The 26,255-nt window shown below is 27.7% G+C and overlaps 2 protein-coding genes across 20 annotated transcripts in view; one reads left to right on the top strand and one right to left on the bottom strand.

Annotated features, from left to right (window-relative positions):
- The first annotated feature begins 5,662 nt into the window (after positions 1 to 5,662).
- On the top strand, positions 5,663 to 7,346 carry LOC111681620 (dynactin subunit 2). The gene is made up of 3 exons (XM_023443491.2): positions 5,663 to 5,855; positions 5,984 to 6,908; positions 7,053 to 7,346. Exons 1-3 carry the CDS (start codon positions 5,820 to 5,822, stop codon positions 7,238 to 7,240), a joined length of 1,149 nt encoding a protein of 382 aa, XP_023299259.1. The 5' UTR covers positions 5,663 to 5,819; the 3' UTR covers positions 7,241 to 7,346.
- Positions 7,347 to 23,625: 16,279 nt separating this feature from the next.
- LOC111681630 (kinesin-like protein unc-104) overlaps positions 23,626 to 26,255 on the bottom strand; it is a 56,657-nt gene continuing 54,027 nt past the window's right edge. For 13 of the 19 annotated variants that reach the window (XM_046953903.1, XM_046953902.1, XM_046953906.1 and 10 more), the window contains 5 exons: positions 25,871 to 25,876; positions 25,375 to 25,564; positions 24,199 to 24,335; positions 23,945 to 24,046; positions 23,626 to 23,872 (listed from right to left, as the gene is read on the bottom strand). In XM_046953903.1, the coding sequence (XP_046809859.1) occupies positions 23,776 to 23,872; positions 23,945 to 24,046; positions 24,199 to 24,335; positions 25,375 to 25,564; positions 25,871 to 25,876 (532 nt within the window). In that variant the 3' untranslated portion in view covers positions 23,626 to 23,775. The remainder of the gene's footprint in view (positions 23,873 to 23,944; positions 24,047 to 24,198; positions 24,336 to 25,374; positions 25,565 to 25,870; positions 25,877 to 26,255) is intronic. The other 6 variants (XM_046953905.1, XM_046953907.1, XM_046953913.1 and 3 more) reach the window with 1 other exon arrangement.

Raw genomic sequence — 26,255 nt, 5'->3', positions numbered from 1 at the left:
TTCAATTCAAATGAAATGAATAATTTCGTACTAATGTACATCAGTTTTGTAATTCTTTTGATATTTTGTCGTTTATAATATTAAGTTATACCTACAATAGTTTAATTTTTTTTTAATTTTTTTTTGTTTTATTATGAATAAATAGTCAATTAATATGAATTTCTAAAACTTTACTAATTGAGGAATGATACTTAATGACATGAAGGTTCACTAACTTCGATACTCTCACTAAAAGGGGTAATCTTTTCAAAATCACAAGTGTATTGGTTACCATAGGTGTAAATTAGGGTGGGAAAATTGCACTTAAATAGACTAACATCTTCTCTATTCATATATGTTGGAATATTATAGTATATACAATTTTGAATATTTGTGATATTGCTCAGTAATTGATGGTGGTATTTTTTTCATTGAATGGCATGAAGTAAATTTTCTATGCTTACGCTTATTTGTAAGATTTGGTGTAAGAACCACACCACAGCCGACAGAGCTAGTCGATGGAACACCAGCATGCCGCCGACACTAAATTTTACAAAGTTTCAATAAGTTGAAAGTATCCTAGGCGTAACACAAACATCAACACAAACTCAATATACCCTCACCACTAAAGAGATGTAGGGTATAATGATGTGAAAAAAAACTTCTGTATCTGAAGACATAAACAAAGTTCTGATAAAATGTCAGTAACATTTTAAGTCAATGTTAAGTATATAAATGCACGGTGGAGACAAAGGTAATGAAGTAACAAAATAATTAAGGTTCTATAAATCGACTTTCGAATAATCGAACAATCGACTTTTTGTCGAAAAAAGTCGAAAAGTCGAAGTTGACTATTTTGTTCCAAAAAAGTCGATAACTCGACTAACGTCTATGAAAAAAGTCAAAAAGTCGGAAAGTCGAAAAGTCGGAAAGAGTCGAAAAAAGTCGAAAAGTCGAAAATTTGAAAAAAGTCGAAAAGTCGGAAAAAAGTCGAAAAAAGTCGGATAAAGTCGGAAAAAGTCGAAAATGGTCGGAAAAAGTCGAAAATGGTCGGAAAAAGTCGAAAATAGTCGAAAAAAAGTGAAAAAAATAGAAAGAAGTTAAAAAAAACTCAAAAAAATTGCAACAAATAGAAAAAATATAAATAAAATTTCTTTATTAATAATAATAAATAATAATAATAATATAATGTTAAATGGCAACATTATAAATTTACGCTTCTGGCAACTTTATAAATTTTTAACTCTGGTCGAAAAAAATCGAAAAAAGTCGGAAAGTCGAAAATAGTCGAAAAGTCGGAAAAAGTCGAAAAAAGTCGAAAAAAGTCGAAAAGTCGAAAAAAGTCGAAAAGTCGGAAAAAGTCAAAAAGTCGAAAAAAGTGGAAAAAGTCGAAAAGTCGAGAAGTCGACTTTTTATAAAATATTAAAAGTCGAAAAAGTCGAAAAATCGACTTTAAACTAAATGCAAAATGTCGAAAAGTCGACTTTTCTTAAAACGCAAAAAGTCGAAAAGTCGACTTTTCATAAAATGCAACTCACCACTAAAGAGATGTAGGGTATAATGATGTGAAAAAAAACTTCTGTATCTGAAGATATAAACAAAGTTCTGATAAAATGTCAGTAACATTTTAAGTCAATGTTAAGTATATAAATGCACGGTGGAGACAAAGGTAATGAAGTAACAAAATAATTAAGGTTCTATAAATCGACTTTCGAATAATCGAACAATCGACTTTTTGTCGAAAAAAGTCGAAAAGTCGAAGTTGACTATTTTGTTCCAAAAAAGTCGATAACTCGACTAACGTCTATGAAAAAAGTCAAAAAGTCGGAAAGTCGAAAAGTCGGAAAGAGTCGAAAAAAGTCGAAAATTTGAAAAAAGTCGAAAAGTCGGAAAAAAGTCGAAAAAAGTCGGAAAAAGTCGAAAATGGTCGGAAAAAGTCGAAAATGGTCGGAAAAAGTCGAAAATAGTCGAAAAAAAAGTGAAAAAAATAGAAAGAAGTTAAAAAAAACTCAAAAAATTGCAACAAATAGAAAAAATATAAATAAAATTTCTTTATTAATAATAATAAATAATAATAATAATATAATGTTAAATGGCAACATTATAAATTTACGCTTCTGGCAACTTTATAAATTTTTAACTCTGGTCGAAAAAAATCGAAAAAAGTCGGAAAGTCGAAAATAGTCGAAAAGTCGGAAAAAGTCGAAAAAAGTCGAAAAAAGTCGAAAAGTCGAAAAAAGTCGAAAAGTCGGAAAAAGTCAAAAAGTCGAAAAAAGTGGAAAAAGTCGAAAAGTCGAGAAGTCGACTATTTATAAAATATTAAAAGTCGAAAAAGTCGAAAAATCGACTTTAAACTAAATGCAAAATGTCGAAAAGTCGACTTTTCTTAAAACGCAAAAAGTCGAAAAGTCGACTTTTCATAAAATACAAAAAGTCAACTATAGAACCCTAAACCATAAAATGGAATTTGTTCAAGAGTCTATGGGCTAACTGCTTGAGGAAGCGTTCTTTATAAGTTTTTTTTTTTTTTTTGAATTATTTTAATCATTGATGTTAGATTTTATATTTTTTTAGTACCCACTGTTAAGTTTAAGTATCAAACGATCAGAAACTTAACTTTTGCTGTATGTATTTTTATCATTTAGCAAACTTGCATTAACATCAGTTCATCCTATAGAAAATATTCATAGTTATAAAATGTTCTTTTAGTAACTTTTACATTTAATAGTAATTTTTAGTGCTAAATATACAATTTAGAGAAAATTTTTGTATTGCTGTTTAGGGATTAAATACTTATCAATCATTACACTGAGAGAAAAAAGTTACAACAAGAAATAAATAAGTTTTTGCAGATAACCTCAGCAAGTTAACGAACTAAAACTAGTTGTAGAAGGGTTCTTTCACATTCGTTATTTATCCCCTTCTTCTTACTTACATACTACTCCCCTTATAGCCATTACATTTACGAGTAGTTAGTTGGCTTAAATTTCTTAACAAGACAATGTCCAAATTTTCTTTTCAACTGAATTAAGTCGAGTATACACGTTCATAGTTAAGATATTATACACAAAAGATACTTTTGTATATACAAACGAATCTGGGCAGAAGGATAAGATAAGGAAAAGTTATGGACACACCACAAAGTTCAACAAGCAAAGAAAAGTGAAAAAATTATATAAAAAACAAAAGTTTGATAATTGCAAATGAAAGATGATCAGAAAAAAATATAATTAATTGTGAATTAATAAAAAAACAAAGAGGAAAAAAGTTAAACAAGGAAGAAAAAGAAAAAACGTAAATATGAAATACCTTTTTTTGTCTCATGAATACTAATGATGAATGATGGTTTCTGCTGTTGTTGGTCATAATAATAAGCAAAAGGTAATATAGTAGGAGTTCTCTTTTTAATTTTATTAGAAATGTAGATCTATTTCAAGAAAAGTGTAATAAACTGTTGCAATATTAATTATGTTTTATTATTAAATAATAAAGTTTTTTTATTTATAAAATATTTATACTTAAAAGAGACACAAACATTGCAAAAAGTAATTGTTTTTGTTTTCTCTAATAATTAAATTTAAAAAAAAAATCACCTTAGAATATAAGCAATTCGCTTGTTAGATTAATCAATTCATATATTACTCATGGGAGCGTATGAGTGATATGAATCAATAGTAATAAGTAAACGCAAAAATAAATAAACAATGAGCACAAAATGGTGAAAACACGTTACGTGCATCGTTAAGCTGGAGTTCCACACCACGCGTTTAACGCTTTCTCGCATACTATGCGCCTGTCGAAAAGGTAAAATGAATGTATTTATATGATGAAAGTTTTAAGCACATAAGCGTAGAATGGCTTGATGTGTAGAATGCTTAAAGTAGATCTACTAAAGAGACGATTGCCTCCGCTCTCGCTTACAAAGAGGACACTAAAGTGACGACGGTCTTCATTCTCGATTACAAAGGGTACATTCGTGACGAATGACCCAAAACATACGGATTACGATCATCCAGGTGGTTAACTATTAGTGGAAATTACTGTCTTTTTCGTATGCATTGACTCTTTGTCGAACAGCTGGGAAGCTGTAGGTCCACAACACGCGATCTATGCTTTCTCGCATTCTATTCAACTGTCAAAAAAGTACAATCAACGTGTTTATATGCTGAAAGTTACAAGCACAAACGCGTATAATGCCTTGACGCGTAGAATACTTAAAGTAGATCTACTTTCTACTTTTATAAGCGTCACAAGCGGCGCACGAACATTTCAGCTTTTATTTTAACATTTTATATTCTTTTTTAATGCGTATTTATCAATATTAATAAATTAAAATGAGTTAAATGATGAAAAAGTTAATACAAGTTGTAGAAAAACGCGAAATTTAAAAAAAAATTACTTTTTAAAAGCGTAGCATGTAACTTGAAGCGTGGAACGCGAAGTAGGTTTAAAAAGCGAGTAAAGCTTTGTCGTGAAGACGCGTAGTGTGTAGATCTAGCTTTATACTTCTTTAAGCGTCACAAGCGGCGCACGAACTTCTGGATTTTGTTAATTGGTTAGTTAGCTAGTTAGTTAGTTAGTTCGTTGGTTAGTTAGTTAGTTAGTTAGTTGGTTAATTAGTTAGTTAGTTAGTTAGTTAGTTAGTTAGTTAGTTAGTTAGGTAGTCAGCCCGTCAGTCAGTCCCTAAGGGCGGGTTTCTTACTCTTTAGTTAAACTAGACTTAACTTGCTGTTAGATTAAACTCGGAACAAATTTAGACGGACTTTAACCGATGATTGTGTTTTTCAGTTTTAGATTTATGTGTTGTTTCTGGATAACGTGTGAGTAGTTTGAGTTAAAATTTTACTTGTATTTTGTTTTTGTTACAATAACAAAATATAAAAGTAAAATTTGTGCTCAAACTACTCGCTCGGTATCTGGAAACAGCACATTAAGCTCAGTTAACTTTGTTAGTATTACCAACTTTTCACTCAAAAACATAAACAATGAACAGCTGTTTTTTGCAAACAATACTTTTGTAAATGGAAAATTTTGAAAAAATGTTAAATAAACATTTAAAACAATAATAAATAAAACAAAACAAATTAAAAAATTGCAATTTACTTAAAATATTAAGTTATTGTTCTTCTGAAATCATTGTTTTATTGTTTTTGTTAATTGTGTTTACTCACTTATAACTTGAGTTTAATTGGCCAATTACACTCAGTTAAACTAAGATAATAAGTAACTTTACTGATAACTGAAAAACAGGAAATATATATTAAACCAGGTTTAACCAAAAAATGAAGATTATCTTTATCAGAAAAACTCGCCCTAAGATAGTAAGACTTCGTTGATTGGTTTATTCACCTGGTTTGCGTCTAGACTATACGTACAGCACCCTCTAGCGGTTAGTAGTTTAGCAAATAAATGTAAGAGAATCATCCTCTTACATTTTTAGAAAAATTTAAGTATATATCAGGATGCACTAAGTATATATTGTAATAATACATAAAACTACCGATATTGCTGGGCAAAAACAACAATTTTTAATTTATATAGCGCTATTGTCGTTGAAATACAGATGAAAATGTAACGGCTTACAATAAATTTAAAGCCGACGTATAAATTTCTATTGTCTGACGCCGTTATCGAATATGTTTGACGGCACCTGACTGCGTATGTGACATCATATAATTTTGTTATTGTTGTACAAATTTTTTTTCGCAAACGTCAAACAAAACAAATTATTTTTTTCTGTAATTGCGGCTAAATTGTTTAACGCAATTATTTTGTAAAAAAATCCAAACAGTATTTATTAAAAATTGTGTTTAAAGTAATCATAAACAGTGCCCCTCATAATGGCCGATCCAAAATTCGAAAATTTGCCAGGAATAGTAAGTTTATGGGAGTAAAAAAAACAGTTACCATAAAAAATACAAATCAATTAGTCATCTGTTTTAGAAAGACCAGCCTTAAATTTCTCTACTTTGGCAAAAAAAGTTAAAACTTTTTCTCTCAACAGGCTTATGACCAACCCGATGTCTATGAAACACCTGACAATCCAGAACAGGAAACTTCTGACTATTATGAGGAAGAGCCAGAAAATGAGGCCATTGAACGTTTACATATTTCCACGAAAGATTCGTATAAACGTTTTCATGGTGCCACCCTCGAGGGTAATGTAGACTTTTCCGATCGTATTGGTAGACGTCTGTGCCGTGGCTATGAGGCTTCCTCGGGCGAATTTGAATTAGTGGGTATGGGTGAACGTGAAACACCCGTACAAAAGTGCCGACGTTTGCAGTGTGAAATGAATGAGTTGTTGGAAGAGGTTTCTTCTTTGCAAAATGATCGCAAATTGGTGCAGGAAGAAAAAGAATCTTACGATGCTGTGGCTACTGTTATTGCCACAGCCAAAAAGGTTCTAGACTCTCTTAGGTTAGAACAAGTATTGGGCAAGGAGCAGGCTCCCAGTAAAACCGACAAAGAAGTCAAGGCTCTTATCAATCAAGTGGAGGAATATAAGAAATCAGGTGTTTTAACAGCTATACCTACTCCTGGTACAGATTTGGCTGCTTCGGCCCGCATAGCTAAGCTGGAACATCGTCTGCATCAATTGGAACAGGCGGTGGGAGCTCAACCAGAAAAATTAAGTCGCTTAACTACTCTAACACAAAGCACCAATGTTATGGACGCTGTACGCCAGTTGAGTACTAAAGCGGCTCTCTTGCAATCGGAAAAAATCGATGCCATTGAGGAGCGTTTGGGTTCCTTGGCTACTAAAATGGATGCTATAGCCGAGAAATCAAGTGGTTCAGCGGACGAGGCTAAACGTGATCAAAAAGTTGTCGATTTGTATGATATTGCCAAGAGAACCGAACCTGTAGCCGAAATTTTACCCGACATCATTGAAAGAATGCAGGCATTGGAGTCTCTACATAAATATGGTAAGTTCAACATGTTCCGAATCTTTTCAATTAGCTTTTTACAATTGAATATTTTTTGCACATTTGGAAAGTTTTGGCTGAAAGATATTTTTCACTATTTTTGTTGTAAATTATTTAAATAAAATTAATTCTTTCCCCCTCCAGCCATGAACTTTGCTAAGATAATTGCTGAAATCGAAGAAAAACAAAGCACCATTACTACTTCGTTGGTCAATAACAAAGAACTCCTGCATTCGGTACAGGAAACATTTGCACAAAATCTCGAAACTATTAATAAAGAGGTGGCTAAAGTAGAGGAACGTGTCAATACAGTGGCTGGTAGTAAAAAATAAGAAACAAGACATTTTTGAGTCATACTCACTTTACTTTATTAATTACCACTAAAAAAAAGATAACATTTAAAGTTAATTTAATAAATTAATTATAACAACATTAAAAGTGAAGTGAAAATTACTGGCGGAGAAAAAAGAAATAAGCTTAAAATGAATATCAAGATATATGTATCTATTGATGGCAGTAAGTACTATTAGCTTATACAACATTTTGAACTTATAAAATTAAACTGGTATTATAGTAGAAGTGAACGTTAGGTCTAAGTTGACCTAACCTAGAAGTTAACTAAAATTGACAAAAATAAAACCAAACTAGAACTGAAGAGAAAATTCCTTAAACTAAATTAAAACAAAACTATAATTAAACTGAACTAGAACTGAACTTGAACACGACGGAAACTGAACTAAAACTAACTAGATTTAAATGTAACTGAAGTGAACTGAATCAGAAAAGAACTGAACTTAAAATAGACGGCAACAGAACAAGAATAAAGTAAAACTGTACTAGCACTAAATAGAAAATAGAAATGAAATAGAACTAAGTCAGAACTTAACTAGATGCGATGTAAACTAGATCCGAACTAGAACTGAACTTGAACTGAACTAGAACTAAAATAGAACTGAACTAAACCTTAACTAGAATTGAACTAGAACTAAACTAAAACTTAATTAGAACTTAACTAGAACTGAACTAAAACTGAACTAGAACTCAACTTAATTAGAACTGAACTGGAACGGAAATAGAACTGTACTACAACAGAAATAGAACAGAACAAGAACAAAACTATAACTTGTCTAGAACTTAACTGGAATTAAACTTGTTCTGGACTAGAAATGAACTAGAACTGAATTAGAATTTGAACTGGGACTGAAGTAGAACTTAACTAAAACTGATCTAGAACTGAACTAGAACTTTACTAGAACTGAACTAAACTAACCTAGAACTGAACTACAACTTATCTAGAACTTAACTAGAACTGAACTACAACTGAAATTGAAGAAAACTGGAACTAAACTATAACTAGTCTAGAACTTAACTGGAATTAAACGTGTTCTTTACTAGAAATGAACTGGAACTGATCTAGAACAAGAACTAAGTAAAACTATACTAGAACTAAATAAAAAATAGAAGTGAACTCGAACTAAGGCAGAACTGATCTAGAACCTGTGTAAACTAGAACTGAACTAGAACTCAAATAGAACTGATCTAGAACAGAACTAGAACTGAACTAGAACTGAACTAGAATTGAACAAGAATTGAACTAGAATTATACTAGAACTCAACTAGAACCGATCTAGAACTGAACTAGAACTGATCTAGAACTGAACTAGAACTGAACTAGAACTGAACTAGAACTGAACTAGAATTGAACTATAACTGAACTAGAACTCAACTAGAACTAATTTAGAACTGAATTAGAACTGAACTAGAACAGGAACTGAACTAGAACTGATCTAGAACTTAAGTAGAATTGAACTAGAACTGAACTAGAACTCAATAGAACTGAACTAGAACTCAAGGAGAACTAAACTGAACTGGAACTGAAATAGAACTGAAATAAAACTGAATTAGAATTAGAATTGAACCAGAACTGAACTAGAATTGAACTAAAACTGAACTAGAACTGAACTAGATCTTAACTAGTTCTGAACTAGAACTGAACTGTACTAGAACTGAACTAGAACTGAACTAGAACTGATCGAGAACTGAACTAGAGCTGAACTAAAACTGAACTAGAACTAAATTGGAACTGAACTAGAACTGAACTAGAATTGAACTAGAACTGAACTAGAATTGAACTAGAACTGAACTAGAACTGAACTAGAACTGAACTAGAACTGATCTAGAACTGAAGTAGAACTGAACTAGACATGAACTAGAACTGAACTAAATCTAAAATAGAACAGAACTTGAATTGAATTAGGACTGAACTTGAACAGAATGACAACTTAATTAGAACTTGAGTAGAAGGCAACTTAAATTGAACTTAAAAAAACTACAACTAACTAGAACATACCTAAAACTAAACTAGTGCTTACTAGAACTAAAATTTTGCTAGCTGTTCAGTAGAATTTTCCAAAGTCAAGCAATATTTGTAGAAATTATGAATGATATAATATTCTGATATCAATTGTTAGATATAGAATCTTAAGATATTGAAATACAAACCGTTTTTGTAAAAAAAAGTGCTTACTACCAAATTTAAACATCAGTTGCCGTTTCTTTATTTGTTTTACAATTTTTATTTAAAGCCTTTTCTTCTTTAATAATTTCTCAGTTTGTTTTATACGTTTTTTGAAATATTTTTCTTTTGTTTACCTTTTCATTATTTTATGGTTTTTCCTTTTTTTTATAATATATATTTATATTTTTTATATAGTTTAGTTTAATTTCCATGGAGTTATTTTGGTTTTCTTTTATTGAATTAGTGATACGGCCCATTTGTCTTTATATATATATTTTCCGTTTTAAATTTGTTTTGCATTTAGAAATTCAAATTTTATTTCATTTGGTTATGAATTGGAATTTGTTGTAGGAGGATTGAGATTTTTAAATTAATTTTTATTACGAGTTTTCTTTTCATACATGTATAATTTTAATTTTGTTGTTTGTTTAAGTTTAGAAGATGACAAATACATTTAGTGATAATAATAATAATGAATTTTATATTTTAATTTTTTTTATTTAAATCAAAAGTTTCTTTTTAAAAGTTTTTTTTATTATTTATGTTATTTATTTAAATATATATTTTTATTTAAACATTTTACATTTATTATTTTTTAATTAAATATTTGTTTAATCAAAAACTTGCCTTGATCGTATAGAAGTGTGATTTTAGTTTTATTTAAAACGAAATTTCAAAATGTTTTTATTTCAAATTTTTCTTTGGGAAAATTTAATAATTATTTTTACATTTCTTTTGTTTAATTTACAGTTTATTGTTGTAATATGCATTTGTTAAATTAATATAATTTTATTTAAAATTTCATTTCAAATTAATTAAAACTTTAAAATAATTTCACTAATTTTCTTTTTGTGTTTATTAAGCTTAAGCTTTTTTTGCTGTCCTTTTTCTCTTCTCACCTTTAGCTTGCACTTTTATCTTTATTTTGTACATTTCCCTTAGAATTCTTAACATTTTGTATTATTTTTTTTCAAATACAAATGAAAAAATTCTTTTTATTTTTTATTTTAGTTTTTCTCTTGCAGAAACATAAAAATAGCTTTTAAAAGCTATTTTTTGTATTAAAGCTTTTTTAACTTTTAAGCTCGTCTTTGTTGCTTCTTTCGGCTAACAAAAAAACATAAACAAAAACTTATTACATTAAAATTAACATAATTTTAAACTGAGAAACAAACTTTAATAATATTTTTCATATATTTTAAAAAAGCTTTCTTAAAACTTTAAACTAAGTTGTCCAGCTATTACAGCATAAACATATTGTAAGCATTTTTGATATATTTTTAAACATAAAAGCTTTTCCAGTAAAAATTTTTATTGCTTAAAGTAAATTCTTTTCAATTAAACTTTAGAAAGCTTTCTAAAAAACCCTTTTAAAAAGTTTTTAATAAAACTTACCCAAAGCTTTTCCAGGAAAAGTTTTATTAATTAAAGTACGTGTTTCCTTCTTCTTAAGCTTCTCAAAAAGCTATTTTTTATTACTAAATGCTTTTTAAATAGCTTTTTCATCTGATATTTAACTTATTTTAATATTAATGAAGAAAGCTTCATAAAAAGCTTTTGAATAATATAAAAAAATCTGAGCTTTTAAAAGGTCCTCAAAGATTTTGTATAAAGTTTTGTTAAAAGTTTTTTTAAATATAATCAAGAAAGCTTATTAAAAGTTTTATTTAGTAAAGTTCCACGAGAAAAACTTTTTCAAGTAAGAAAACTTAACACTTCTTTAAAAGCTTTTTTGCAAACAATTTTCTTAAAAGCTTGCTTAATTAAGCTTAAAGATTTTGTATAAAAAAAGCTTTTGAAAATTTGAAAAAAAATTTCGAAACTTTTCAAAAAAAATTAATTAAAGCTTTTTTAAATGTAATAAAGAAAGCTTTTCAGGTTTTATTGAAGAAAGTTTCATATTTTCTTTCGGAAAATCATTTATTAAAGAAAGTTCCATCTTTTCTTTCTGAAAAACAAGAAAAAAAACTTTTTAAAAGTTTAACATTTGTTTAAAAGCTTTTTTGCATACAACTTTCTTAAAAGCTTTTCTTATTAAGCTTATGAGCTTTAGAAATTATCAAAAAATTTAAGTTTTCCAAAGGTCCTTAAAGATTTTGTATGAAAAAAGTTTTAATGAAAGCTTTTTGAAATGCAATAAAGAAAGCTTTTTAAAAGTTTTTTAAATTTAATTGAAGAAAGTTCCAAAAAAAAGCATTTTCAAATAAGGAAGTTTTAATAAAGTTTAACGTTTGTTTTAAAGCTTCTTTTGCAATCAACTTTCTTAAAAGCTTGCTTAATTTAGCTTATCAGCTTTTGAAATTTTCAAAAAATGTAAGTTTTTAAAAGATCCTTAAAGATTTTGTATAAAAAAATTAAATAAAAGCTTTTTTAAATGCAATTAAGAAAGCTTTTCAAGTTTTATTGAAGAAAGTTCCATGTTTTCTTTCTAAAAAGCATAAAACAAGAAAAAAGCTTTTTGAAATAAGAAAACTTTAATAAAGTTAGTTAAAAACTGTTTACGTACAACTTTTTTAAAGCTTGCTTAATGAAGCTTATAAATTTAAGCTTTCTCTTTAGAATCATTTTCAACTTAACATTTAAAAGCTTTAAGTTAAACTTGCAATACAATAACAACTAAAACTAAACTTTATATTAAACACTTTTTGAAATTAATTCTAATCAAAGCAAATTAATGAAAGCTCTACAAAAACTTTACATAAAATGTTGCTTCAAAAAAATTGAGCTTTTTTTTAAACAAATTGCATTATAAGCGCATTTAGATAAATTTACACACACATACATACATAAATATATTTTCCATTAAATATTGTATATTTTCTTTATAAATCTATAGCTTTTTCTCTAAATTTGTCTAAGCAAAATTTGTAAATTTTATGTTTGGGAACAAGAAAAAAAAAGCTTTAAAAAGTTTGCTAATTATAATTTATTGTCTTTTTTAATTGAAACTATATAATTTAAGTTAAGGACGGTAATTGTAAACATCAGTGAGTTTAAATGTTGTGTAATTCTCGCAAAGAGAATCGAGTGTGTTATACATATACAATGTTAGATAAATATGACTATATTCAAAAGCTTTTCTATTGAGAAATATTTAAGACCTATTAAGTGCTAAGTTTTTAGAGAAAAGCTTTTGGTAGTGCCTTTTCTAAAGCAATTAAATTCAATTGAATATTAATACAAATATACGTTTTTAAATTTAAAGCTTAAAAGCTTTTTATAAAACTTTTTGATTTTATTGATAAATTCTGTTACCAAGGTTACCCGAATCTTATGTTATCCCTAGTTATTATTGATTTTTGAAAAAGTATTCAAGATACTTCATTACAAAAAGCTTTTATAAAAGTTTTTCTAAGTATTTACATATAAAACTTCCCCATCAAACTATTTAGGACTTTGAAAAAGCTCTATTCGTTAAATTTATATGGCAACTGATTGTGAAAAGTCTAAGTTTCGTCTGGGAAAACAAAGACATATGTATGATCTATTCTTCGATATCGAATGTTCAGAAATATTTTGATCAAGTTGACACGATCACTAATTAGTTGGTGAGTTTCTACTCTATGTATTACTATATGATTTAACTTAAGCTTTCTTTGACTTAACTTAAGCTTTTCATCTTGAGATTCCAAATGGCAATTCCTTTTTTACAAGCGATCAGTAGTTGAAAACTGAAATCTAAAGATATTCAACAAGCTGGAAGATCTTAAGCTTTTCATCTTGAACAAATCGTTTGAGTCCAATGGAGATAACAAAAATGTTAAGCGTTTAAAGGACGATCATGCAGAAAATGCATATGTTTATCACTTTCAAGATGAGAATATCCCCAGGATACCCAAATTATATTCGACAATTTTCAGTAAAACATCACTTTTGGAAATCACTCTGAGTTGTATATGCAAACAGTGAACAAACTTATGATAGAATCAACATCTTTAAAGGATGACATTGAAATGATTTGTCTCTTCAACATGAGTAAAAGAAAGCTAAAGGAAATAGTTCCAAATGAAAATAGTTTTATGATCAGTTTACGACATGATCAGTTTACGTCTTAAACAGAAGCATTTAGAAAATTGGTTCAAATCTTACTAGGAATCAATCTCCAGTGGTTCAATCGAATATATAATATACATAAATTATTTTGTATTATTTAACACTGAGAGATATCTTAACTTTTTGTGGAATTTAAACAAAATACCAACGAGTCTACGGTGCTCATTGAAGCTTTTTCAATACCAGATTACGCAGTGGACTTAAACATTCTAAGGTAGAGATTTTCGTTAAACTATACATAACTTACCTAACTGCGAACTTCGAGGAGTTTTATATAACCCACCGCTTTTGATAACACTGTATTGCGATATCAATTAAGTACCTTATGTTTGCTATAACAAGGATGATTTATTCCATAATCTTCCGCAACCTTTAGCGTATGTTCCGTACCTTTTCATTCAGTTCATAGTGTAGTCAGTTAGTAATTTCATGAACTAGTTACTAGTCTAGTCCATAGACTAGTTACTAGTCTAGTCCATAGACTAGTTACTAGTCTAGACCATAGACTAGTTACTCGTCTAGTCCATAGACTAGTTACTCGTCTAGTCCATAGACTAGTTACTAGTCTAGTCCATAGACTAGTGACTTGTCTAGTTCATAGACTAATTACTAGTCAAGTCTATAGAATAGTTCCGAGTCTAGACTACTTACAAGTCTAGTCCATAGACAGGTCTAGACCATAGACTAGTTTCTAGTCTAGTCAATAGATTGATCCATAGTTAAGTCATAGAATAAGCAATTTAATATATAGAATAGTCACTAGATGAGGCCATAGGTTAAAAACCAAAACTAGTCGAATATTAAATAAGACTAATATCTATCAGCTAATAAATAGAAAAGTCGATAGTCTATAGTCAATAGACAAGTTTAAAGTCTAGTTAAAAGACAAGTCCATGGAATACTCACTAGTTTATAAACTGATCTATTGTCTTATATGTTAAGTAGTTCATAGGCTAGTCTGTAGTTAAAAACTAGTCAGTAGACTTATGCACAGAATAGTCAGTAGACAAGTTTATTAGACATGTCAGTAGACATTTCCAAATGCTTGTAAGTAGTCAAGTCCATAGATTTGTTTGTAAACTATGTAGTCCATGGACTGGTTGGCAGAATGATTGGCAAATTGATCCAAAGACTAGTCAGTAGCCTAGTCTTTAGAATAGTCACTAAAGTAGTGTATAAGCCAATAGACCTATCCGTATACTAGACTCCATAGACTAGTCATTAAGGCTATTCCATATACTATTCAATAAACTAATCCATAGGCAAGGCAATTGACAAGGCCGTAGTCAAGTCAGTTAGCTAGTCCTTAAACTAGTTTTTAAGACTAGACAACTGAAGAGTCCTTAGGCTAGTCCATACACTATACATTAGACTAGCACATAGCTATTCAGTAGACTAGTAAGTATACTAATAAATAGAATAATCAACAGACTAGTCACAAAACTAATTAATTGAATTGTATTTATCGATAGAATTAGTAGAAATGTCCCAAGTTTTGCAATCAGACTATAGAACAGGCTATAGACCAAACTATAGAATAGACTATAGACTAGGTTAAAGACTAGACTATAAAATAGATTACAGAATAGACTATAGACCAGATTATAGAACATGCTATAGATCAGACTATAGAGCAGACCTTAGTATAGACTATAGACAAGACTATAAAATAGACCAGATTATAGACCAGACTATAGATTAGATTATAGAGCAGACTACAGAATAGACCATAGACCAGACTATAGAACGGACTATAGAACAGACCATAGAACAGACTATAGAACGGAATATAGACCAGACTATAGAACAGGCTATACCACAAACTATAGAACAGACTATAGAACGGAATATAGACCAGACTAAAATATAGACCATACTACAGAACCGACTAACGACCAGACTATTGAATAGACTATAAAGCAGACCAGACTATAGAACAGACTATAGAGCAGACTATAGATTATACTATAGACAGGCTATAGAACAGACTATAGTCCAGACTATAGAACAGACTATAGACCAGACTATAAAGCAGACCAGACTATAGAGCAGACTATAGATTAGACTATAGACCAGACTATAGACCAGGCTATAGAACAGACTATAGTCGAGACTATAGAACAGGTTATAAACTAAACTATAGAGTAGACTATAGGCCAAACTAGAAAATAGACCAGACTATAGAACAGGCTATACCACAAACTATAGAACAGACTATAGAACGGAATATAGACCAGACTAAAATATAGACCATACTACAGAACCGACTAAAGACCAGACTATTGAATAGACTATAAAGCAGACCAGACTATAGAACAGACTATAAACAGGCTATAGAACAGACTATAGTCCAGACTATAGAACAGACTATAGACCAGACTATAGAACAGACTATAGAGCAGACTATATAGCAAACTATAGAGCAGACTGTAGATTAGACTATAGACCAGACTATAGACCAGACTATAGAACAGGCTATAGAACAGACTATAGTCCAGACTATAGAACAGGTTATAAACCAAACTATAGAGTAGACTATAGACCAGACTAGAAAATAGACTTCAAAACAGACTATAGACCAGATTATAGACCATGCTATAGATCAGGCTATAGAACAGACAGACTGTTCTATAGACAGACTAGACTATAGAACAGACTAGACTATAGACCAGACTACAAAACAGACTATAAACCAGACTATAAACCAGACTATTGAACAGACTACAGAACAGACTATAGAACATTCTATAGACCAGATTATAGACCAGACTATAGAGCAGACTATTGAATAGACTATAGACTAGACTGTAGACTAGACTATAGACGAGATTATAGAACAGATTATAGAACATACTATAGAACAGATTATAGACCAGACCATAGAACAGACTATAGACGAGACTACAGAACAGACTATAGATTAGACTAGACCAGACCAGACTATAGACTATAGAACAGGCTATAGAACAGACTATAGAACAGACTATAGGAAAGACTATAGAACAGACTATAGAACAGACTATAGAACAGACTATATAACAGACTACAGAACAGACTATAGACGAGACTATAGAATAGAATATAGACCAGACCATAGACCAGACTATAGAACAGACTATGGACCAGACAAAATATTTCATATTTTCTTACTTAAAGTTATTTTAAAGTTTACTAATGAAAAAAAGCTTTTTAAGAGATTAACACATTAGGTTTTCGTTAAAGTTTTTGAAACGAAACCTAACAAACATTTAACAATATATCAAGCCAGACATATTAGTTACTAATAAGTATTATTTATTTGGAATCTAATAGGCGTTTATCATTGATGATTTTTCCCTTTGAAGTGATCTATAAGAAGTGGCTAATAAGAAATAACTTACAAATTTTGCTTAAAACAAATTCCAAAAAAAAAATGTTTTATTTTATCTTTTTTTCTTTTTCTTTTAAATAAAACATAAATCAATATTAATATATTATTATCGGTTTGTTTATATAGAGACATAGTTTTGAAACATCCATAATTGAATAAAGTCAAATACATAATTAAAGAGTTTGTTGAAGGGTTTTTTTTTTTTCTTTTCTTTATTTATTTTGTGTATAATTTTTCAATTTATTTATTTATTTAATTAATTATAATATGATTATACAATTTGAATGTTGTTGTTTTTTTTTTTTTGTTTAATTTATTTATTTGTTCACTGGTCTATAGTTAATATTCGAATTAATTTATTTCTTTTGTTTGACATTTTTGTTTTTTTCCTTTTACTAATACTACACATTAGAGTTTTTTTATTTAATATTAATTATATAATTTTCTTTTTTTTTGCAAGTGTTTGTTTGTTGTTTGAAATAAACATTTATGTTTTTTTTTGTTTTAAATAATTATTGTTTTTCTTTTTTTTGTTGTTGTTGTTATATATATGTAGTTTTTTTTTAAATATATATAATTTATTATATATTTAATTATGTAAATAGTATAATATTGAGTTTTTTTTACTTTTATTTGAATTGTTGTTGTTGTTTTATTTCATTTGTTAAATATTTATGTTTAATAATACTATTTATTTTCATTTTTTTATAAGAAACTTAAGTTTTTTTTTATATGCAAAATTATAATTATTTATATTTAGTTCTTTTTAGTTTTTTAAATTAATATTCTATATAACAAGCAAAACTAAAAACAAAATATTTTAAACAAAATCCTTGAGTTTTAAAATCATAAGTAAGAATGTTTGTTTTTATATAATTATAATAAAATAAAATATAAAATGGAAATTTTCAAAGAAAATCTAAGTTAAAACTATTTACAATTAAAATATTTATTTAACAAATTAGTTTTTTTCAAAAATAATAATAATTTAAGAAAATTTCTTTAAACAGTTGTAGGTAGAATTCTAGAAAATTTTAGAAAAAAATTTCAAAATATCCAAATTTTTAATCGAAAGTCAATGTTTTAGTTTAAACCACGAACTTTAGTAGCAATTAAAGCTTTTTTTTTCTTGCAACCACCGTTTTTACTTTGAACATTGTTAAAAAGCTTTATTATTAAAACATAGCTTAAGCCATAAACTTTAAGTTAACACAGCTTTTATTAAAAGCTTTTTTAAAGTCAATATCAAACATCTAAACTCTTAAATAAAAGTTTTTTTAAACTTCTATAACAAACTCTAAGACATGAACTTTTTATAACCACAGCTTTTATCAAAAGCTTTCTTACAGTCGAAATCAAACATTTGAAACCTAAAATGAAAGTTTTTGCAAACTTTAAAAGATTTTCTTTTAAATTCTATCCAAAAAAGGCTTTGTTTTACAGAAAATGCTTGAAATGTTAAAGCTAGTTTAAGAGATGAACATTAAGCTTTTATTTAAAGCTTGTTTTTTTAGATCGAAATAATACCCTTAAACACTAGAATGGTTGATTTTATTCAAACTTCAAAAGATTTTCTTTTAAATTTTTTCAAAAAAGCTTAATTTTAAAGAAATTGCTTTAAATGTTAAACTTAGCTTTAGTCATGAACTTTAAGTTACCACAGCTTTAATCTACAGCTTTCTTTTTACTAAAAATCTAAGCGTTTTCTATCACACTCCCACCGTTCTTACTTTGAACTTTGTTTAAAATCTTTTCTTAAAGAAATTGCTTTAAATATTAGCTTTAAAAATAAACTTTAAAGCTTTGTTTTAGGCGAAATGAAGTTAGCTTAAGTAAGAAACTTTAAGTTAGCATAGCTTTTATTTAAAGCTTACTTATTACTAGAAATCAAAGCTTTTTCTTTCTCACTACCACCGAGCTCTGTTTAAAAGCTTTCTTTTAGAGAAATTCTTTTAAATGTTAAACTTAGCTATAGAAATAAACTTTAAGTTAAAACAGCTTTTATCAAAAGCTTTTTTTAAGTTCGAAAACAAACATCTGAACCCTAAAATGAAAGTTCTTGTAAACTTTAAAAGATTTTGTTTAAAATTTTGTTAAAAAGCTTAATTTTAAATAAATGTTCAGGCATATTCTTTTAAATGTTAAGAATTGTACTCTAAGTTACCATAGCTTTTATTTAAAGCTTTCTTAAGGCCGAAATAAAACCTTTAAAGCATATAAAAGACAATTTTCTTCAATCTCCAAAAGATTTTCTTTAAAATTTCTTTAAAAAAGCTTTATTTTAAGGAAACTGCTTCAAATGTTAAACTAAGCTTTTAAACATGAACTTTAAGTTAGCCCAGCTTTTATTTAAAGCTTTCTTATTACTAGTAATCAATCACACTTCCACCGATTTAACTTGGAGCTCTGTTTAAAGGCTTAGTTTTAAAGAAAATGGCTTTAAATGTTAAACTTAGCTTTAACAATAAACTTTTATTTACAATAGCTTTTATTTAAAGCTAGATTTTCTTTTAAACTTCTATCAAACTAACTTTAAGGCATAAACTTTATGTATGAACAGTTTTTATGAAAAGCTTTTTTAAGGTCGAAAACAACCCTAAAATTAAAGTTCTTTTAAACTCCAAAAGATTTTCTTTAACATTTTTTTTCAAAAAAGCTTTGTTTTAAGAAAAATGCTTTAAATTTTAAACTTAGCTTAAGTAAGGAACTTTAAGTTAGCACAGCTGTTATTTAAAGCTTTTTATTGTTAGGAGGCGAAGCTTTTTTGTATCACACTCCCATCAATTTAACTTGTGGCTCTGTTTAACAGTTTTGTTTTAAAGAATTTGCTTTAAATAAAAAACTTAGCTTAAAACTTTAAGTTAAAGTTACAAGAGCTTTAAGTTAAGCTCTCTCTTAAGGCAGTAATCAAAGCTCTTAACTTTAAATTCTTAGGTTTTTTGCAAATTGTAAAAGATTTCATTTTAAACTTTTTTTAAAAAAGCTTTATTTTGTAGAAAATGCTTTACTGGTAAAACTTAACATTAGAAAGAACTTTAAGCTACAAAAGTTTTTATTTAAAGCTTTCTAAAAAAGCTTTTTTTGTCAAAAATTGTTAGATATAAATAAAGAAATTACCTTTTGCAACAAATAGCTTTTATTTTAAGTTTTATTAAACGCTTTTTTTGCTTATTGGTTTATAGCTTTTCACAGACAAGCTCTAACACTTAAGCTTATGTTTTTTTTTTTTTTTTTGTATTGGATATAACAAGCACTCAGAGAATTGTTTAATATGCTTCTACCGCTTTAATTTAAACCCTACGAGTAGTACCTCTAATCTAAACCTTAAATTTTAGACTAGGGACTAGTGTTTTAAATATTTTGTATTAAAATTGTAGTAAAAGCTTAAGCTTAATCTTTCATAGAATATAGTTCTTTGAAAAATTTGAATTATAAAGCTTTTTATGAACATTCTTTTAACACTTTACAAAATATTAAAATAAAAAGCTTAATGTGTTTTAAATACTTGACTTTAAAAGCTAATTTCTTTGGCAAAGTCTTAAGACAACTAAAAATTCTATAGAAATATACAAAATAACTATAGGTAAAGCTTTTTTGAAAGCTTTTTTTGCCGAAATATCTAAGGAAAATGCTTAAAACTGTTTCAAAACTCATTTTAATGGAATCTTTAAAGAAAACTGAAATTACAAATGAAAAGTTATTATATGGAGGACGTCTTCAAGACATTGTTTCAAAGCATCTCTTTTAAAAGCTTAAAACTTTACTTTAGATTCAAAATTTGCACTCAAAGGACCATAAACTTTATGAAAATGAGTTTATAATGTAAAGCACAGCTTAAATTGTAGAAAATATATAAATATTTCTTGAAAAACGTCTTGAACTGCTAAAAAGCTATTTAAATTAAAAGCTTTATTTAAAAGTCTTGAAAAGCTTTTTTTTAATGTTCGCTAAAGCTTTATTAACATTATTTATTAAAATTTTAAAAAAAAAATGTTGAAAATTTGGTGTTTATAGTGATTTTTTTACAGTTCCTTTTTAAAACTTTCTTTGAATTTTAAAAAATTGTGAAACATAAGGCTCGAAGGACCATTAGATTTATGAAAAAGGAAGCAAAATGTACAAAATAGTTTTAATGGGATAAGATTTGTTAATTTTTAAAGATTATTTATATAGATTTATTTAAATTTTAATAATTTATGAAAAGAAGGGCTCGTAGGACCATAAATTTTATGAAAAAGTCTTTCAAAAGCTTTAATTGAGTAAAATTTATAGAAAATTTAAACAAATTTCTGTTTCATGTTAAACAATATTGTTGTTTTGCAGGGATTTGTTTTAGTTTTAATAAATTGTAATACTAAGGGCTCGAAGGACCATTAGATTAATTGAATAGAAAGCAAAATGTAAAAAACTGTTTAATTTGAAAGATTATTTGTATAGATTTGTTTAAATTTTAATAAATTGTGTTAACATGGACTCGTAGGACCATTAAATTTGTGAAAAAGTTTTTCAAAAGCTTTGAGTGAAATTTATAGAAAATTTAAATAAATTTTTGTTTTTTTAGGAATTTGATTTAGATTTGATAAAATTGTTAAACTAAGGGCTCGAAGGACCATTAGATTTATGAAAAAGATTGTGAAATTTGTAAAACTGTGTTAAATGGATGAGACCTCTTGATTTTTCACAGTATGTTTGTAATGTATTGTTTAAATTTTAATAAATTTGGAAAACATGGGCTCGTAGGACCATAAATTTTATGAAAAAGTCTTTCAAAAGCTTTAATTAAGTAAAATTTATAGAAAATTTCTGTTTCATGTTAAACAATATTGTTGTTTTGCAGGGATTTGTTTTAGTTTTAATAAATTGTGATACTAAGGGCTCGAAGGACCATTAGATTAATGGAATAGAAAGCAAAATGTAAAAAACTGTTTGATTTGAAAGATTATTTGTATAGATTTGTTTAAATTTTAAAAAATTGTGTTAACATGGACTCGTAGGACCATTAAATTTGTGAAAAAGCTTTGAGTAAAATTTATAGAAAATTTAAATAAATTTTTGTTTTTTTGGGAATTTGATTTAGATTTGATAAAATTGTGAAACTAAGGGCTCGAAGGACCATTAGATTTATGAAAAAGGGAGCAAATGTACAAAACAGTTTTAATGGGAAAAGATTTGTTAATTTTTAAAGATTATTTGTATAGATTGGTTTAAAATTTTTAATAATTTATGAAAAGAAGGGCTCGTAGGACCATAAATTTTATGAAAAAGTCTTTTAAATACTTAATTGAAGAAATTTTATAAAAAATTTTAACAAATTTCTGTTTCATATTAAACAATGTTGTTGTTTTGCAAGGATTTGATTTAATTTTAAAAAACAATGAAAGGAAGGGCTCGAAGGACCAACGAACTTATGAAAAAGAGTTTAAATTGTATAAAACTGTTTTAATTGCATAAGATCTGTTAACATTTTAAAAATCATTTGTATAGATTTGTTTAAATTTGAATAATTTAAGAAAAGAAGGGCTCGTAGGACCATAAATTTTAGAAAAATGTCTTTCAAAAGCTTTAATTGTGTAAAATTTATAAAAAAAAAATTTAAATAGATTTGGTTTAAACGATTGAAAATGTTTTAAAATAAGAATGACTTAAAGCTAATTTTAAAGAATTTCACAAATTTGTTTGAAACGATTACAAAAGTTTTAAAATACAAATTACTTAAAGCTAATTTCAAAGAATTTCACAAATTTGTTTGAAACAAACGTTTTTTTTAAATATTTTAAAATACAAATGACTTAAAGCAAATTTTAAAGAATTTCACAAATTTGGTTTAAATGACCCCAAAAGTTTTTGAAAATGTTGTAAAATAAATTTTTTCAAAATTTTCAAAAATTTTTCTTTCTTTAGAAAAGAAACTTTATCTACAACTCTAGCTACAACTGTTTTAAAATTTCTTTTGTTTTTTCACATATAATTATAATATCAATTATAAAATATAATTAAAATTTGTTTTTGTTTTTTTTTAACACAAAAAATATGAGTTTTCTTTAAATTTGAATGAAATTTGTTTTCAGTTTTTTGGTTTTTTCTTTCTTTTTTTTTTTTGTTAAATAGATAATCAACAATAAAGCCAGTAAAGTTAATGTGTTTTTTTTTATCTCGTTTCTTCATAATATAAGTTTAAATATAAGTTTTATATATAATAAGTTTTAATCATAATAATAATAATAAATTGCAAAAATTATTTTGTTTTTCTCTTCATTTCGCTTGATTTTGTTTCTTTTTTTTTCTCTCTTTAAATATAAATTAAATGAAATGAATTTAAAATGTTTTACATCAATATTATTTTAATTTATTGTTTTGTTCATTTTTTATCTTTTGCTATGTTTGTATATGGAAACATTTATATAGAATTTGAAATCTTAAGGGGAGGATTATAAGGGAGGGATTGTTTTGTTTTTTTGTTTTAATTTCCAATAACTTACTTTTGTATTAAAAAAGTAAGTGTTTTATAATCTTGTTTTTCTTTTCTATTGTGTTGTTTTTTTTTTTTGCTTAATTTTAATAAATTTTATTTAATATATAATTTTATTATTTATATATAATTTTCATATTTTAAATGTAATGCCTGCATTCGTCTTCTTTAAACTTTAATTTTGTTTTAAATTTATCGATGGAATCCGTTGTTGTTGTTGTTGTTTTTCTCACAAATTCAAACCGTTTTTCTTAATTTCCAACATTTCTTCAAATTGGAAAAAAATATTGCACTTTTTTTTTAAATAAAATCTGCTTTTGTTTTTTTTTAATTATTATAATCGGTTTAAACTTTGTTTTTTGTTAATATTCAATTTCAAATCTTTAAATTTCATTTTGCCTTATTTCAATAATAATATTTATTAATATACTAAAACGGATTCCATCGTTATTGTATCTCATTTATTATTCGCACCTGTATTTGTAGCGGTTGTTGCTTGTATTTGAGAGGCTGTTTGTGAAGCCGACTCTTGTGTGCGTCTAGCTAAACGAGATCTGTAAAGAATGTAAATACAAGTTAACAAAAGAATTCCAAAACTGGAGAAAAAAAAAATAAACTCTTCCTACCTTATTTGTCCAGCTAATAATGGATTAATGGCATATAACCAATCGTGTACTTCCTTGTCGCCTAAGGTTTGTAACAGATAACCACGATGTTTGGTGACCACGCTGTAAAAAAAACGAAACACTGTTAAATGAAATCTGTGTTTTGACTGCAATCTAAACTGTAGACTAGTCTATAGTCTAGTCTTTGGTCTTATCTACAAACTAGTCCATAGTCTCGTCTATAACCCAGTGTTTTTCCTTTATTTTTAGTTTACCTAAATGTATTTGGTATTTTAACCATAGCTGCTTGATCTTCACTGCATTCAACTTGAGCTGTACCCAAATTTAAGACAGCTCGTTCTACAGGATCCTTTTCGGATTTGTAAATGAAAACATAAGGACGACGTACAATCTAGAGAAGAAAATATAAAAAGAAATATTTAATATTTAAGACTTAACTTTGATTTATATTAAATTTAGGATAAAGATCACTTCTAGTTTTGTTGTAGTTTAGTTCTAGTTCAGTTCTAGTTCAGATTTAGTTCAGTTCTAATTCAGTTCTAGTTCAGTTCTAGTTCAGTTCTAGTTCAGTTCTAGTTCAGTTCTAGTTCAGTTCTAGTTCAGTTCTAGTTCAGCTCTAGTTCAGTTCTAGTTCAGTTCTAGTTCAGTTCTAGTTCAGTTCTAGTTCAGTTCTAGTTCAGTTCTAGTTCAGTTCTAGTTCAGTTCTAGTTCAGTTCTAGTTCAGTTCTAGTTCAGTTCTAGTTCAGTTCTAGTTCAGTTCTAGTTCAGTTTTAGTTCAGTTCTAGTTCAGTTCTAGTATAGTTCCAGTTTAGTTCAATTCTAGTTCAGTTCTAGTTCCAGTTTAGTTCAGTTCTAGTTCGGTTCTAGTTTAGTTCTAGTTCTGTTCTAGTTCTGTTCTAGTTCTGTTCTAGTTCAGTTCTAGTTTAGTTCTAGATCAGTTCTAGTTTTGTTCTTGTTCTGTTCTAGTTTTGTTCTAGTTCTGTTCTAGTTCTGATCTAGTTCTGTTCTAGTTTTGTTCTAGTTCTGTATTAGTTTTTTTCTAGTTCTGTTTTAGTTTTTTTCTAGTTCTGTTCTAGTTCTGTTTTAGTCCTGTTCTAGTTCTGTTTTAGTTCTGTTCAAGTTCTGTTCAAGTTCTGTTCTAGTTCTGTTCTAGTTCTGTTCTAGTTCTGTTGAAGTTCTGTTCTAGTTCTGTTCTAGTTCTGTTCTAGTTCTGTTCTAGTTCTGTTCTAGTTCTGTTCTAGTTCTGTTCTAGTTCTGTTCTAGTTCTGTTCTAGTTCTGTTCTAGTTCTGTTCTAGTTCTGTTCTAGTTCTGTTCTAGTTCTGTTCTAGTTCTGTTCTAGTTCTATTCTAGTTCTGTTCTAGTTCTAGTTCTGTTCTAGATCCGTTCTAGTTCAGTTTAAGTTCTGTTCTAGTTCAGATCTTGTACTTACCACCCAACGTTTCTTCCAGCCCGAGCCGCCATGTTCCAAAACGTTCAAAAGACCCTTGCGTGCCACCACAGGACTAACACGAATTTCTTCCAATTCGGGTACATACAAACGAAGAGGGAGAGCTGGTTGTGTGGCGGGAGCAGGAGCTTCCCAGCCATTGGGAGCGTCAGCACGATCAGGAGAGCATAGCCTAAATACAAAAAACAAATATGCAAATTTTAGTAAAAATACAACATAAAAGAGTGGTGGCCATTAAGAGTTATTAACAAAATATATAACTACAATTGGTAGAGTAGTAGTAGTGGTAGTAATTAGTGTAAGAACAATTATTTTAATAAAAGCAGTTGTTAAAATTTTCAAATATTACAAAATTTTCAAATTAAAAAGAAAAACAACAACAACTAAAGCTGGTAGTAAGTTAAGAGTTTAACAAGTTAAAAAAGAGTTAATAAAAAACTAAAAGAAAAAAATTCCAAATTAAGACAAAAAATTTTACCTTCTTCTAATATGTAGTAACCAAATAAGAGTTTTTTTTATTTAAAAATACAATATAAATATGAAATAAAAGAAAAAAATGTTTACAAAAGTTAAAAACAAATACAAAATCATTTAGTATATTTTTGGAAAGAGAAATTTGTTTAATCAGATATTTTTGTGGTGTTTTTTTGTTTTTACTAAAGAAATTAATAGATAAATAATAAGTTGACAGGCAAATTTTTGTTTCTATATAGAGAAGAGTGGAGAGAAAAGGCTGATCTAAGAGATTAAAGAGCAAACAACAGTGTTGCTATTTCTGTTTAAGCGATAGAATTAGTTCAGCCCTTTCAAAACCTTCTTTTTTACAAATATTTAATTGTTTAAACATTCACTACAAAATGTTT

Source organism: Lucilia cuprina, chromosome 6 (genome assembly GCF_022045245.1).
Source record: "Lucilia cuprina isolate Lc7/37 chromosome 6, ASM2204524v1, whole genome shotgun sequence".
Taxonomy (NCBI): Eukaryota; Metazoa; Arthropoda; class Insecta; order Diptera; family Calliphoridae; genus Lucilia; species Lucilia cuprina.
This window is presented reverse-complemented; position numbering and strand designations above follow the sequence as displayed.

Excerpts from the sequence above, each read along its gene's own strand:
- LOC111681620 (XM_023443491.2), top strand. The coding sequence starts at position 5,820 with ATGGCCGATCCAAAATTCGAAAATTTGCCAGGAATA. Across the intron at positions 5,856-5,983 it reads TCGAAAATTTGCCAGGAATA|GCTTATGACCAACCCGATGT; the intron begins GTAAGTTTATGG and ends TTCTCTCAACAG. Across the intron at positions 6,909-7,052 it reads GGAGTCTCTACATAAATATG|CCATGAACTTTGCTAAGATA; the intron begins GTAAGTTCAACA and ends TTCCCCCTCCAG.